Below are 15652 nucleotides of genomic sequence, written 5' to 3' on the forward strand. Positions count from 1 at the left end.
TGCCACTGAACCGTACACGTCAAAGGAATGAAGCTGATGCGAAGTTTAGTGCAATTCAATAAAAAGCCAGAGAGCACAAGACAGGGTGGTGGGGCTGGGCTAGGACCAGGGAATCAAAGACGGAGGCTGGTCCCTGCTCCCAGGAGCACTCAGCCCAGTGAGGACCCAGAGCCGAGCCCACCACCCGGACCCAGCGCGGCCTGTGTGCAGACGTCCACGCGCCTAGGGCGCCATCACGGCCCCCCCACCCGCTCCTAAGGCCCCTGTCCCACGCCATCTGCATTCACTCCCACTGCTGCTGTCACAAAGCACCACAAACAGTGGCCCCAAGCAACACGGGTTTACTGTCTTGCAGTTCTGGAAGGTTAGAAGTCTGCAGTGGGTCTTAGGCACTCAAATCAAGGTGTCAGCAAGGCTGGCTCCTTCTGGAGGCTCCGGGGGAGGATCCATTCCTCTTCCAGCTTCTGAGACGACCCGCGTTCCCTGGCTCGTGGCCACATCACTCCAACCTCCTCTGCGTCATCACATCTCCTTCCTCTGACTCTGATCCTCCTGCCGCCCTCTTACAATTACAGGTGTAAGTACATCTATAAAAACGTAACCTGCAGAGAACCGTTTCCCTGTCACACAGGGTCCAGGAGTTAGAAGGTGGATGTATCTTTTGGGGGGCCACCTGTCAGTCAGCCCAGCACCCAGCCAGCAGCCCGTGGGCGTTCACAGAGTGTCAGGGGCTGCACTAAATCACGCTGCACAGTGTACGGGCTCACGGCAACCTTGCGTGGCAGGGGGAGCTTTCCCAGCCTACAGAAGAAGAGACAGAGGGTCCAAGAGCTTCCCTGCCTAAGGTCACTCAGCAAGCAGGTGGCCGACAGATGAGACCCCCGCGGGCGGGGCGCGCCTTGGCTTCACCTTTCAGTTTCAGCCACAGAGAGGGTCTCACCGTCTCCTCCTTCCCAGCCATTCCCAGCCGTGATGATCCCTCAGTCTGGAGGGCCGGCTCCGGCTGCGACAAGGACCCACATCCCCACACGCTGAGCTGGGTGGCTCCCCAGGGATCACCCCAACTGCACACGCACATCACTCCTGATCCCCCAGCCAGCACCAGGGTGCGGCTCTTAGATTAAGTCTCCTATTCATCAGCCTCTGAGAAGCATGATTGGGGCTTTTGTGGAAAATCAGCTTGTTATGCACAGAGCAAGCATTGTGAAAATGATCATTTTTCTAAAGGAGCACGTTGGGCTCCTATCCAGCCATGAAAGAAATGAGGAAGAGATTCTTCAGGGCTGCGGGCTTGGTCTGTGGGTTTTCACAACAGAAAAGGGTTTGGCTAAAGGAACACCTTCTACTAATTAACAACACTACGACATGCTCTTAAGGGAAGAGAGCATAGTTATGAGCGTTTTGTGTTAGTGCCGGTGGCTCCCAGAATAGTAAACTGCCCGCGAAAACTCAGCCTGTACGGTGCACGGTGCACGGTGCACGAGGAGAGATTATTCAAACGCGTCCTGCTACAGGGGCGGTCGGAGCCCGCCTCCCGGGCTCAGGGTGGGTGAGCCGTGTGAAGTGATGGAGGTCCTGTCCCCAGGGGGCTGCGGAGGGAAAAGACCCTGGGAAAGTTCTGGATTGGGGCTCGGACAAGGAGGGAGAAACACAGGGTGAGGATGGGGCACAGGGGAAACCGAGCGATAAGGGCGAGGAGGAGATGCAGGCGAGCTGGGCAGCTCTTCCTGCAAAGGTGCTGCTCCTATCGGGAGGCCCTGCCCCTTCCTTTTGTCTGCAAACACCTCCCCCCATTCCCTTCATTTCCCCCTCCCCATCCCCTTCATTTCCCCCTCCCCCGTGTGCAGTAAAGGGTTAACTCAGCAGACCTGGGCTGCCCACACCCTGCACATTCAAGAAAGATCAGACCCTGGTACAGTTCCCGGCAGGGACCTCTGTGCCCTTGGGATGTCCTGCTGATAAGAGCATCTTTGTCTACCTGGGGGGCCCCGGGCCCAGCCACAGAGTCTGGGAAATGATGGGGTTTATGGGGGGCCTAGGGGCCCATGGTACCAGCTCGACCTCTGCAAGGGCTGGAGGCTAAGGTCACCCACGTGGGCAGTCAGCCATGTCTACATGACCCACCCCAAACGAGAACCTGGGTACCAAAGCTCAGGGGGACTTCCCTGGCTGGCAACCCTCACCCATGACATCACACATCGTTCTGGGAGAATGAAGCACTGTCCACGCAACTCCTCGGAGAGAGGAGACCTGGAAGACTCGTGCATCGTCTCTCCTGGACGCCAATCTATGTGCCTTTTCCATTTGCTAATTTGCATCTGGCTCCTTTTGCTGTAATAAACCGGAATCTTGAGTATAGCGGCTTTGCTGAGTTCTCTGAGTCCCAGCGAATCGTCAGACCCGAGGGTGGTCTTGGGGGTCCCCAACATACCCTGTTACGTCATTGCAACAAACTATAATACGTATTGAGCCCTTCTGTGGGCCAACACTGACCTCGGGATTTACGTGCCTCATCTGAATGAACCCTGATGAGCCCCTGGGTGAATCCCCATCCACCAACTCAGAGAGGAGCTTCCCACACAGCCAACAGGATGCAGGGTTTACAGCCGGGCCTCACCAACTCCACAGCCCAGATCGCAACCCTCTCTGCTCACCATCACCCTAGGGGCGGCCACCTTCCGGGCTGGGGTCTTCATTCCCCATCCAGGGGGCCACTGTGCCCACACACCGCCCGGGCGGCTCCCTGAATAGGGAGGGGAGAGGGCGGGTTTCCAAGCTCACCTGCCAGCCTCGGAGGGCACCACGGGAGCAGCCTGGGAGGCACCTGGGTCGTGGGGCGGGGGCCCCTGGGACCATGGGGGCAGAGAGGTCAGGGGAGACGGGGGGATGGGGGCGAGAAGGCCAGGAGGGAGGGCACCACCTCGTCCCCCAGGGGCCTCCACACTGATCAGAGGTCACACGCCCGCTCTCAGGCCCCTCACCACCTTCTAAGCCACCAGCAGACCCCCTGGCTGGCTGTCAACCCTCAGGGAAACTGAGGCTCTAGGAGCCCGTAGACAGGGCGGTCACAGCCTCGGTCACGGGCCTCGGGCCCGGCAGGGCACGGCGTGGGGAGCCTGGCACGGTGCTCAGGCCACCGCAGGACCGAGTCCAAGCACAGCCAGCTGGCTCGTCCGCCCCAGGAGCACCGCTGGGCTCCCTGGCAGCAGGCCCCTGTTTGGGAGGATGTTTAATGGATTGAGAGAAAAGCTCACATTCTCACGTTACGTGACAAAGCAGATAAAATGACTAACTTCCGTGGCAGGACTTCATTCCTGCCTACGTGTACCTGTAGACACGCACACAGCTGGAGAACGTGCTGGAACGGGTGAGAGGCAACCCAGAGCACCGCCTGGCGTCCCGGGCTAGCGGGGGAAAGAACGGACGACCTTTTCTGGGAAAAACACAAAAAAATCCACGTACTGTCTTTGTATCCAGAAACAACTCGCTTTTCTCAATTAAACATTTTTAACGTGTCCCTATTACAGACAAAAGCTACACTGAAAACCAGCCCATGCAACTGGGGGCCTCACAGCTGAAGCAACGTTCTAGAACGTAGGCTGGGTGGTGGGTACAGGGGTTTCATCTTAATGTTATTCCTTATACCCTAAACGTGTTATAAATATTCTCAAATGTGTGTTTAATAGCAGCTTAAAAACATTTCTAAACAGCCTATCCTTTAGCTGACATTAAAAAAAAATCCTCAATTTAATGAAATTTCGGAGTCCTTGGAGAACCCAACAGAAAAAGAGGTTCTGGGTGGATTCCCTAATATTTGCGTCTGTTCTGGTGACCCTCTGGACCTGGGCAAACAGCCCCACCAAGGGTCCCACTGCAGTAGGCACCCTGGTCCTGGGACCCCCAGCCCACGCATGTGCAGCGCCCCCCTCCACGACAACACCAGGGTGAAGCCCCTCCGTAGTTCCACCACCCTCACGAAGTCGCCTGCGCCCAGCCAGGTGTGACCCCATCCACTCCACCCTCAGGAGGAGCTATTTCTGCCCTCCCAAGCTTCTCATCCCCACCCTGCTAGCCCACAATCCCCAGGGACATCGAGGAAGGCAGGCCCTGTGCTTGTCCCCACCAGATATGGAACCTGGTCTCCCTGACCCCCATCCATGGGTCAGAATCCACAATGACCAGTCCTCACCTGGGGCTGCCCTCCCCGTCCCCTTCCCCCGTGGCCAGCATGCCTCCATCCCCCCATCTCCCCTGACCCCTCCGCCCTCACAGTTCCAGGGCCCCTCGCCCCACAACATCCACGTATCAGGGACGAGAGATCAGACGGCGGGGGCCATGGGATTCTCTGCAATCCAAGCAGAATTAAAGCTGGGAGTGGAGAGATTCCTGCCGGGAGGCCTGCAGCCCCAAGCAGGCAGGTCCCTGGGTTCGGCCCCATCACAGCAAACAAACACTGCTACTTCATGCGAGGCAAAACCCACTTCTGATGTGTGGAGAGTGCATTTAGGTAGGCAATGATCTGTGAAAGGATTAATTTGCTGATCTTATTACCTAAATCGAGAGAGATTTTGCAGCCATCAGTAACATGCTGCAAGATTTCCCCAGTGTGAGCTGAAGCCTCTCCCCTCCTCCCCGCCCCTTCCAGCCGCTGCCAACAGGCAACCCGACAACACGCTGAAAATTCATGAGAAAGACACAGGGCAGAGGGTGTCTGCTCAAAACTCCAATATCTGTGACAGGGCACACGGGTGGCGGATGAAGATGAAAGGGCAGGCACTCAGCAGTGCGCGCTCTGCGAAGCTCACCTGATCCCTTTGTTCTGAGCCAAGTTGTGCAGGGAGAGTCTCGACACGGCCGAGATGACCTGGGGGGAGACGAAAAGATGTTTCTGTAATTTCACCAGAAAGCCGAAAGTCATCATAAAACTGTAATGAAGTGTTTCGTAGGTGTCGAGAACAGTTCACTGAGCCCGTTTCATCTTGGTAAAAAATAACAAAAAAACACAGCATAAGATTTTTTAGGCAAGACACCTATTTTGTATTTGTCGTGCAAAATATGTCATTTTGGTGCACTAATATTTGCTGAGGGCTACCGCACGCCTGGCGCAGTGCCCTGGAGAGGAGCAGGGCTGGGCTCACAGCTCCCGCTCTGCCGACTCCTGGGGCTCCGACATCAACCACTCCGAGTCTCGTTCTCCCCCAGGAGAGGGTCTGCCCCATCGGGGCCACTGAGAGTCTGCTCAGACATCATGCCTACAAAGTGCTCACCCCAGGCTCCTGTTCTGGAAGTTACCATGTGATTAATAACAACTCCTGTTCCCAGTAGGTGCTGATCCATTTCAGAGATGGGGAAACAGTGGCCCAGAGAGGTCAAGAGACTTCCCCAAGGTGACACAGCAGCCCGGGGCACAGCGTAGACGCAAACATCCCAGCATAGTGCTCCCTTCCCTTCCAGCCCCTTCTCTCTCCAGTATGACCATTTAAACAGATGCCCGGCTCCCTGGGGGGGTCAGGGTGTAGAGGGAAAACGAAGAAGCCCAGGTTCAGATTTCATGAGGGGATCCCAGCAGGCTCTCCCCAGACCGACAAGACTTGTCAAACTCAAATTCCTGACATGCTCGGCGAGGAGCAGTGGCTACTCCTTCCGTCTGCCGCCCCTGCCCCAACCCGGTCCTGCCCTGTGTCCAGCCCCCTCCAGATACACAGGACCCACCCAGCTCCCAGCCTCAGAGGCCTCAACGCGGCCATTCCACAGATCTCCAAAATGACCAGCAGCAAGCAGGGATGAGTGTCCACGGATGGCCACGGGGCAATGGAGGCCAGGAGAGGGCGGGACTGACCCCCAACACAGAGCATAACGCACTCGAGAATGACTCACGACTCACACAAGCTGCTCGCGATTCCCGGCAGGACTGACGGGGCACCTGCCGTGCCAGACACCGAGCACTGAGGAGGCAGGGGCAAGCCTCGACTCTGAGAGCCAGCTGTGTGTGCACGGGTGTGGGGGTGTGGGGGGGTGTGGGTGCGCGTCTGAGGACGGGGAACATGAACATGGCCCGTGATGACCACTTGCTAAAGTCACGGACACCCTCTGCTGAGCACCGGCTGTCTCAGAAACTGAGTCTGATGGGCCTTTCATGGGCATCATCCCAGCGAATCCTCACACCCCTACGAGGCCAGGCCTGCCGCGCACACTTGGGAGACGGGAAAACTGAGGCTAGGTCACCTTCCCGAAGTCCCCCATCCGGGAGACATGCCTCAGACTTCCTTGTGGGCAGCTCTCCTTCTAGCAGCAATTTTTTTTAAAAAAAAGAGGGGGAGAGAACCCCAAACCATACAGAAGGGCCCTTTCTCAGCTGGCGAGACGGCAGATTCGGCCAACAAGCTGAGTGCTGTGCGCTGTCTTCTGGTAGGGGTTCTATTTCAGGGGCCGGGACGCACGGAAGTTATGAATGCAGAGAATGACAGGGTTCTTCTGTGTTTTCTCAGACAAGACTCAATGGGCTTATGTGCAGCTGGCCCAGCCAGGGCTCCCACACGTGTGTGCTCCAAGAGGCCTTTCACAAATAATGAGCAACTTGGCTTCTGCTGTTATTCTTGGCTTTTAAGGGCTCTAAATATTTAGGAAGAACAAAAATTAAAGCAATATTGCTTGACGTCCTTATAGTTACTAGATAGAATGCTGGAAGTGTTAGGACCGAAGGGCTTAGCAACTAGAGGGCACACATGCCACCCCTCTCCTACGCCTACCGTGGCAGACATTGCTAATCAACTGCCGCACTCCTCCGCATGGAGCCAGACGCAGGCTTAGAGTCTTTCCTGCGGAGTCCACACAAGGCACCAGCAGCCGGTCAGCATCAGCACAGGAGACGAAACCTGTCTGCCAACCTGCAGTCAGGGCCGAGGCCGAGTCTCATACAGGTGGAGCCCAGGACAAGGAGGAGCTGCCACAGGTGAGTGAGCTGAGGCCAGGAGTCCGGTCCCCGTGTCCACAGTCCCAGCGGACAGAATGGCTTCTCCTGCTGCTATGACCACAGCGAAGCTCAGCCCTGAGCTCTCAGCCGCTTTGCTCCAGGCTGGAACCTGTCACTAGCAGTTTGTAAAGGGCTCCGCTCTGGATTTGTATCACCAGACAGGAGCAGCTCCTTAAACGGGGTTAACAGGGTTAACTGTCCCAGCTCTGCTGGAGGTGCCCTGCCCCTCGCTCTGCGTGGGCTGCGCATTTCCTGGCTGGTGTCTGTGCAAGAAGGGAAATCTCAGGTCTCACCAGGGGGAACCTCACTCCAGTGACCAGAGGCCCAGGGCAGGGGCTGCTGGGAACAGACGTGGGACCCCTCAGAGCCGCGGGGTCAGATGAGGGGCACTGGCCCCGCGTGAAAGGTTAGGGAGCAGAATCCTCTCCGTGCGGGGGGCGTGAAGCACCTCAGTGGCTTCCCGAGGCGCCTTTGGCCGGTGCCTGCCCCACTCCCGGGATGGAGGAGCTGGGCTTCCCCCGAGGCATCCCTCTCCTGTGATGAGAGACCTCCTGGCCCACAGTCCCTGCCAACTCCTCTGAAAACGTGAATGTCAAAGGATGACATTTCCCCAACTTTTATCTCCATTTCTCGTCCGCATCCCTGATAATGAATGAAAAGACACAGCACCTGCTCCCCCTCCTCCCTCCCCCTTCTCCTTCCCTCCACATACAAGCGGCTCAGACCTTTGGGCTCAGCGATCCACCAACTGTTCCCGCCTGGGCCCACGGAGCCTCAGCTCCAGGCAAACAAAGAAACACGTGTGCAGGGGCCGGGCAGGGGATTGACAGGAGAAGGGTGTGCACCCACGGGGACCAGTCCTGCTGGGAGGAGAAACGTGCACGGCCAACTCCCCAAAGCCACGGCTGTCTGTGCTGTTCACTTGCATCTACCTCCTGCCTTGACTGTGACCTTTAATGTTTCAGCTCCTTTAAGACTCGGTGAAGGAACAAGAATGGGTGTGACAGCCCAGAGGCTGGGAGGCCGGGGTCCGGGGTCTGGACCCTGGATGGCAGTCTTGGCCCCGTCCCCACCAGGCGTGGCCTGCTCTGACCCTGCAGCTCTCCACCCGGCGGACAGATTCCCAGACACCGGTGGCCAATCAGCTTCCACACGTGCATGGGAGGAGCTTTAGAATGTAGACCCCCAGGCCCAGCCCAAAGGCTCGGACAGAGGTGGCGGCTCCTCCTCAGAAGGTGGCCCAAGCAGAGCAGGTGCGGGGTTCGGTGCGGGGCCACCGGAGTGGGTCTGGGCTGCAGCCAGATGGTCTGCTGGGGAGGAAGAGCCCAGACAGTCCTGGGTTCAAATCCGGCCCCCCTGCCTCAGTTTGCCTGTCGGTGAAATGGGGGAGAAGAGCGTGTCTCTCATGTGACTCTGCTGGACTCGGTGGAACGTGTGTCAGGCGGCTGGCCTGCAGCAGGTGCTCACAAACGGCTCGCAGAAGGGGGTTTTGCACAACCAGGGGAGCAAGGAGATCCACGCGGTGATTAAGGGTTGCCTCACCCACCCCCATTCGGATGAAAACAAAGGAAGAGGGCGAAGCTCCTGGCTTCAGGCTCGAGCCTTTGTTACGACTTAAAAAGAGGAGTTCAGGACGAGGGCTGAAGAGGCAGACAGAGACCAGAGGCCGAGAGAGAGATGGAGAGATGAAGAGACAGAGAGAGAGGGGATCTCGGACTTCAAAAAGCAGCATCATTCAGGGGTCTCCAGGGGGAGACAGGGAGGACATCCCGAGGCCTCCGGGCAGCTCTGGACCCGTTACCCCTTTGCTGAAGCCTCTGTTGAAACCTGCACGGGGAAGCAGCCAGACGGCGGCCTCGAGGGCCTGGCCCCGAGTGGGCAGAGACAGCTCTGGGCTGCCTGGCTCGCCAACCCTCCTCTGCTCGGGTTGTCCCTGGGCTGCAGGAGGCCCAGCCACAATCAGTCAGCCTCCTGCCCAGCAAGGGCTGTAACTCAGGTGAGGACTCACCTTCTACTGTTCCTGGGCAGAGTTTGCAAACTGCAGGTGTTGACCCACTGGTGAGGCGTAAACTTGGAAGGGTCCTAACGGCATTTTTTCAGTGAAGTAGGATAGGATGGGACGGAAGAGGATGGGACGGGACGGCACGGGAAGGGATGGGATGGGATGGGGCGGGAAGGGATGGATGGGATGGGATGGGATGGGATAGGACAGGACAGACAATACCAGAAGAGAGAAGTAAATTAAGTATTATCTCATGAAACTTTTGTTTCAGTCTAGAGGACATGAATGATTTTAGCTTCCCTGACTTAGTCACTCATCAAATGTTTAATGTGCCCTGCTAAGTGCAGGCACCGTGCCTTGTGGTGGGGACGTAATAGAGGGTGGATCAGGTTCAGGGGCACTTTGCTCCCCAACAGGCGCCATCTCAGAGCTCCAAGAGCCCCAGGAGGCTCCCTCCCATGAGATAGGCTGGACTGAAATTGTGGCCCCATTTTACAGACAGGAATTCAAGGCCCAGTGACCCACGGACTCGCTCAAGCTTACACAGTCAGCGGCGGCTCTGAGAGGAGAACCTTCTGTAATTCACCCCCTTGTACCTTCGGTGGGATGGGGGAGGGGTCCGTGACATGTCTCTCAGCCTCCATGCTTTCCCTTTTCCCTACAGGGCGAGCAGAGGCCATGGTTCCAGGGGCTCCATGCAGACAGCTTCAGGCATCCCGGACAATGGACACCTTTCATGTCCCATGGTCAGCTTTTCCAAGCTCTTCTGGGGCTGGCATCACATCTGACCTTCAAAACCAGGCTCTGAGCTGCCTCTTCACATTTTACAGGTGAGAAACACTGCAGCTCACCGAGTTTATATGATGGCCTAAATCACAGAGTGACTTTAAGAATGCTCAAAGAATATCTGGGGATTTGGGTGGGTGGTGGATGAGCAGACAGGTAGATGGGTGGGTGAATGGTGGATGGATGGATGATCCGTTGATTGGATGGGTGGACAGATGGACAGACAGACAGATGCGTAGGTGGATGGTGAATGGTTGAATGCACGGACGGATCGACAGATGGGTGGATGGGTGGATGGACAGATGGACAGACAGACAGATGGGTAGGTGGATGGTGAATGGTTGGATGGATAGACGGATCGACAGATGGGTGGATGGGTGGATAGACAGATGGAGAGACAGGACAAACAGCAAAGGTTCCAATGAGAACCTGCCTCCCAATCCCCACTTCTTAATTATGAGAACATGAGCTCCCATTTATTGAGCCCTTACTAAGTGCCATGCACTAGGATTAGCATGACACAAACATGGTTCCTATATGTATTATTCTCTCCCCCAACTCTCCACTTACTAGATGCAGACGTTGGGGACTAGAGAGAACGAGAACCCTGCCCCAGGTCACCCAGCAATAAGTGGCTGACTTAGGAACTGGACCCAGTCTCCCATCAGCTGCACCATACTCCACACGGGAGCCCGCAGTGGGCAAGAAACCCCGAACTCCTCTTCCAGGCCCAACCAGACCCCATCTTCCAGCCTTGCCTGCAGTCACGGGAACAGACATCAAGCAGGCTGCTTTGCAGACCTAGCTCACGAAACCTCCCCGCTCCTGGGGTGACCTTGAAAGCCCCACTTAAAGGTGGCAAAGCCGCCATCAGCCTGGATCCCAGAAGGTCTGCGTGGACAGAGGCCACACACGCACGCACACACGTGCACACACGCTCTGCCCACCGGGAAACTCTCTGAACGGTGCCGCCACCTCCCGTGTAAGCCAGCCCAGACCAGGTCTATCCGTCACGGCAGCTCTGCTGTCATCCCACAAGACGTCACTGCCCTGCAACTCAAAATGTGAACCTAAGAATGGGCAGAGACGATCCAGAGCAAGAACAGAGATGGCTACAAGTCGGCCTTTAAAAGGGCCCGGCTGCCCAGCCGCTGGTCAGCTGACAAGTGGGCGGATCCGTCGGCCCCGCTTGGTCAGGAGGGCTTCCTGCCCCAGCTCCCCGCGGTCATTAGGAATCATTAAGCAGGAACTGCACAGACCAGGAAGACTTTCTTATCAGCCAGGACCACTCATCTGCAAACACACCAGCAGCTCCCAGGAGCCAAACGGGCCAGATGATCAAGCTCATTTAAATACGTTGCGCAGAAACTCACCTATCGGCGGGGAAATCTACAGCTAACTCGGCTGCATATTTAGAAGCAAATCATTATAAATTGCTTTCTCCAGCTCAGCCTGCGTTGCCCTTCCTTTTTTCTCTTTCCGCATCAAGAGCAAGGTCAGAAACACTTGTGCTGTTGCCTTCAGAATGACAAGCAGCCGGCAAGGAGTGATTCGTTACAAACCACGGGCAACCACAGCCCTGTGTTCAAGCTCTGCCACCAGAAGGCCGGGAAACAAAAGCAAGCGGGGAACACGGTCACCTCTTAGCCACCGCCTTCTGCACGGCGGTGCCACGGTACCTAACAGATGGGGTTTTGCTTCAAGGGAGCCAAAAGGATGCGGGGAGACGGGAGGGAGCCAGACCCCATGCCCCAAGACAGCGAAACAGCAGAATGAAAAAAAAAATGCCACTCACGGAGCCAAGAGACCTGCAGCAACCTGGGAGGGGAGTGCTCGGAGGGAGGGTCTGGGAGCCTTCAGAGGGTCGGAGCTTGAAAGTGATTTAGGAGGAAAGAAAAAGTTAGGCTAAGAAAGGAAAGACTATGGATATCTCAGAATTGGCCCACTGCTCTTTCGTGCCCTTGAACTGAGTTTTCAGCGAGATTTGAAACAGTTCCCCAAACCTAGCTGCACTTCCTCGCTCGGTAGGTCCAGATCAAGACCCTCAAACGTAGGGAGAAGAGACCACCCCGAGCCTCAGGGACCAGCAGCCCAAATCTTCACACCTCCGACTCTGTAGCTGCTGACGTCTGCGACCCAGACAGATGGATGCCAACACAGAGGGATCCCTGAGCCCCGGGCCCTCTCGGACCTGTGACGGTGGCCTCACACCGCTCTGCCCGCAGTACGCCTCCAGGGGAGCCAGCGCCTGGCATGCCCTCAGCCCCCTCTGTGCGTGGACACTCCTCCGTCTCCACGGCCACCCACCACGGGGGCTGCCCTGTTCTTCTCTACAAGTGGAGAAAACTGAAGCCCAGAGAGGTACGGTGACAGGACCAAGGTCTCACCGCTGGAGGCGGGGACCGCACTGGAGCCCGGCTCCTAAAACACACAGGAGGCCCCACAAAAGCAAGGATGCTGAGCATCTGTCCCAGCCACCTCCCCGGGGCCAGGAGACAGCCCCGACCCCCACCTTACCCAAGGTGGGTGGTCAAGGAAGACAGACTGGACCCTGGCCCTGCTCTCTGCTCGGCCCTTTCTCTGAGCGTCCGCCCCACCCCTCGGGCCTCAATTTCCTACTGGGAATGAAAGGCTGTGACCTAGTCTGGCGTTCCCCTGGCTCTGATCATGTCTGAGAGTCCCGGGCCACGGCGCACAGGACAGACCCAAAGGGCCTGGTGAGGCCCCTGGTGAGGGGGCCAAGCAGAAGCCCCCAGGGACATCACAGCTGTAAACGGCCCAGGGCCAGGAGCCTGGAGAAGAGGACGGCACGTGGCCCGGGGCCTCTGAGACCAGCTGACCGCTACATTGAGCCCAAGAGGGGAGATGGGAAGGGGGCAGGGGCCACCCCCGTTCCTCCCCATGTTCTCTGCCGCCAGCATCCCTGCCTTCTCTGTGTCTCCGAGGCTACGCTTGGCGGGGGGTTGAGATTTAATATCCCCTCCGTCCTGACACCCTCGGGAGAGCTGGAAGAGGAGGGCTGAGCGGCAGCCCCCGTCTCCCGGCACCATCCCCTCCCCACTGCAACCATCTAAGGTGGCCAGCTGCCCTGGCCAGTGTGTAAAGGTGACGGCCCAGCCCCCATACCTCCAGAGGAGAAGGAAGCCCAGGACCCAGCCGGAGCAGGAAAGGCCGGGGGCAACACTCCATAACCCTGGGAACCAGGAAAGAAGAGGCTGGAAGGGAAGCTGGATCCAGGTGTCCTCATGGAACACAGTGAGGGGTCAGGTGTGAATGGAGCATCCAGAGCCACCCAGCCGTGAGGCTCAGGGGCGCCTGCAACAGACAGTGTCCATCCAAGAGTCCCTGAGCACCGGCTGTCTGTGGTCCCTGATCCGTAACATCGGGGCAAACGCTCCACGATCACAGGACTGGGAGAGGACCAGGGGAGAATCTGAACTGGAGCTGTTCCCAACTAGGAGGGTTTGCAGGAATCAGTCAGGGAAACGTAAAATCCTTAGTGGAAGGAGCTTAGCGACCATCTGGTCCAAATTCTTCAATCTGCAGATGGGAAACCTAAAACCCAGCTAGGGAGATGTAAATGATTTGCAAAGGCCACCCAGTAACTTCCAGGCAGACCCGGCCGGGAAGGCAGGGATGCCATTTGGAGCTCCAGGTCCCCGCTCTGACTGTCTTCATTGACAACCTCAGCTAACGTGCATCCAGGCCTCCCCCCGGCCAAGTCTTTACCAGGCTTATTTCTGTTTATTCCCCCAAACGCCCCCTCCACCAGGAGACACTCCTGACAATCTTCCCATTTCACGGAGAAGCAACTGAGGCTCGGGGATTCACGGCTGACAAGTGGTGAGCAGAGGTGGACCCAGGTCATCCATCTAGCTGCGGGGCCCCAGATCTTCACCCGGGCCCTGCCCCAGCAAGGCTGGCTCATCCACCGCATCTGAGGCCAACAGACAGCAGCGCAGGATCATAAACCCCAGAAGAGCAGGGTTGCTAAGTGAGGCCCTGAGGCCAGGAAGCCCGTCCACCACAACAACCACAACGGTGGCTTTGGGAGCCTGTGGGGTGAGTCGCCCCAGGCCACCACTCACCGTCTGTGAATGCAGCTCACTATCCCCCTCGACACCCCCTCCCACCTCCCTGTTAGCACAGCTGCGATGGAGCTGCCACGGCAGCAGGAGGGGAGCACGGGCCGGGCCTCCCCTCCCCCGTCTGGCAGGTAAGAGGTGGGATGAAGGTGTGTCAAAACGTAGGCGGCATCTCAAACCCAGCTGCAGACAGGCAGCGACACAGCTCCCCGCTGATCCGAGGCGAGGCCACGAGCCGAGACACAGGTCTGTGTCCCAGCGTCATGAGTCACTGCCCCGAAGGTACGAGCATCCCAAGGGCAGCCCAGGGCTGGGATGCCCACATGCTTTACAGAACAGCACTGGGCAGGGTGGAAGGAGCCCCCATCCCAGGAGGAGGCCTTGCCCTCCCGAGAGGCCCCCGCTACACTTTTCCCTTCCCTCTTCCTAGTGACGGAGACGGTGAACCAAGGGGCCAGACAGCAGGCGTCTACACAGCCGGCTCCCTGAGCAGGTCCCCGGGGCCCACCCCAGACACACCTGCCTCTGCTGTTGCATCGACTCCTGCCTCGGCACGTATGCTTCGGCTCCAGCACAATCCCGTGGGGTCAGGACCATCTTCCCCAATTTCCAGATGAGGGGACTGCTACCTCACTTGCCAGGGACCCAACTGTAAGAGGCGGCTCCAGACTGTCTGACCCCAAGCCCTTTCTAAGAGGCGTCTTCTGCATTTTCACACCCTCCTCAGACTTTACACAGCTGCTGAGAAACAGGGAGTGGATTCTGTTTTTCTCCATCCCGTCCTAGAACTGCACTGGGGGACACTGGGTACTGAGGTGGTAGCGGTCTTCCAGCACACAGTTCCGAGGGATGCCAAGCCACAGCCCCTGGAGGCTGGGGATCCACACCCCCTGGGCAACCTGGCAATGCTGCTGAGTCTCAGCCCGTGAGCAGCGCTCAGAGCATCACACCCACCAGGGGCCTCCTTGAAGAAGCCTACACCCAAGTGAGCCTGAGCCCTGACCATGAACCTGAGCTCTGACCCCCAGCCTGGCACTGGGCTGCAAAGTTACCCCACTGCCTCACTGAATCCTCAACCACACGAGGAGGTGATATTGTGCCCCTTGTCAGATAACGAAACTGAGGGTCAGAGTGGTCACCTACACACAGTAGTAGAGACGGCTAAGAACGTGGATGGTCTGATTAGCACCTCAGCCTCCGGTCTGAGCCTCACCCAGGAATCCCCACCACCACCCTGCCCCCCAGCATTTCTAGCTCATTGGCTCCCTGGGCCTTCCCCATCCGTCAAACTCCCAGCTTGCTAATGGGGGCGAGGTGACAGCAGCCATTACCTGGCGAGGGCCGATGAGTTTCAGAGCTGCTTTACTGCCCTCCCTGATGAATGGCCATTTTAATGGGAAGGGGAACAGAAGTTGTATCTTTTACACCACGGCAATAATTTTTCAATATACACACTTATCTCTGAAGTGATGACTTAGTAACTGAGTTATTAATTGCAATCACAACCCCAGTGCACGGAGCAGGATGAATCTCTCCTCTGCTGGATCAGCCCTCGCCCGCTCCTTCCTCCTGACGCCAGCGCCTGGAGAGCCTTTGAAGCTCTGGCTACCCTGACAGCCCTGCAGTGTTTTCTCTACTTTCTCCCTGGGCTTTCTGATGGCAAAGGAGGGTGTGGCTCTGCCCCTCACAGGTCCGGGGAGCGGCTCTCTGACCTGTGTTCCCAGTGCCAGGCGGAGCTCAGCTTGTGCTGTGTTCACACGCTCCCGGCTCTGCTGACATCCCGCAGGAGAGGGATCAGGGACGTCA

General features: G+C 57.6%; 1 protein-coding gene across 5 annotated transcripts in view; it reads right to left on the reverse strand.

The window, feature by feature from the left end:
* Positions 1-15652, reverse strand: part of VAV2 (vav guanine nucleotide exchange factor 2) — a 181000-nt gene that overhangs the window by 76751 nt on the left and 88597 nt on the right. For all 5 annotated transcript variants that reach the window (XM_061199641.1, XM_061199638.1, XM_061199640.1 and 2 more), the window contains exon 3: positions 4806-4864. In XM_061199641.1, coding sequence (XP_061055624.1) covers positions 4806-4864 — 59 coding nt within the window. The remainder of the gene's footprint in view (positions 1-4805; positions 4865-15652) is intronic.

The sequence above is a fragment of the Eubalaena glacialis genome, chromosome 9, assembly GCF_028564815.1.
Source record: "Eubalaena glacialis isolate mEubGla1 chromosome 9, mEubGla1.1.hap2.+ XY, whole genome shotgun sequence".
Taxonomy (NCBI): domain Eukaryota; kingdom Metazoa; phylum Chordata; class Mammalia; order Artiodactyla; family Balaenidae; genus Eubalaena; species Eubalaena glacialis.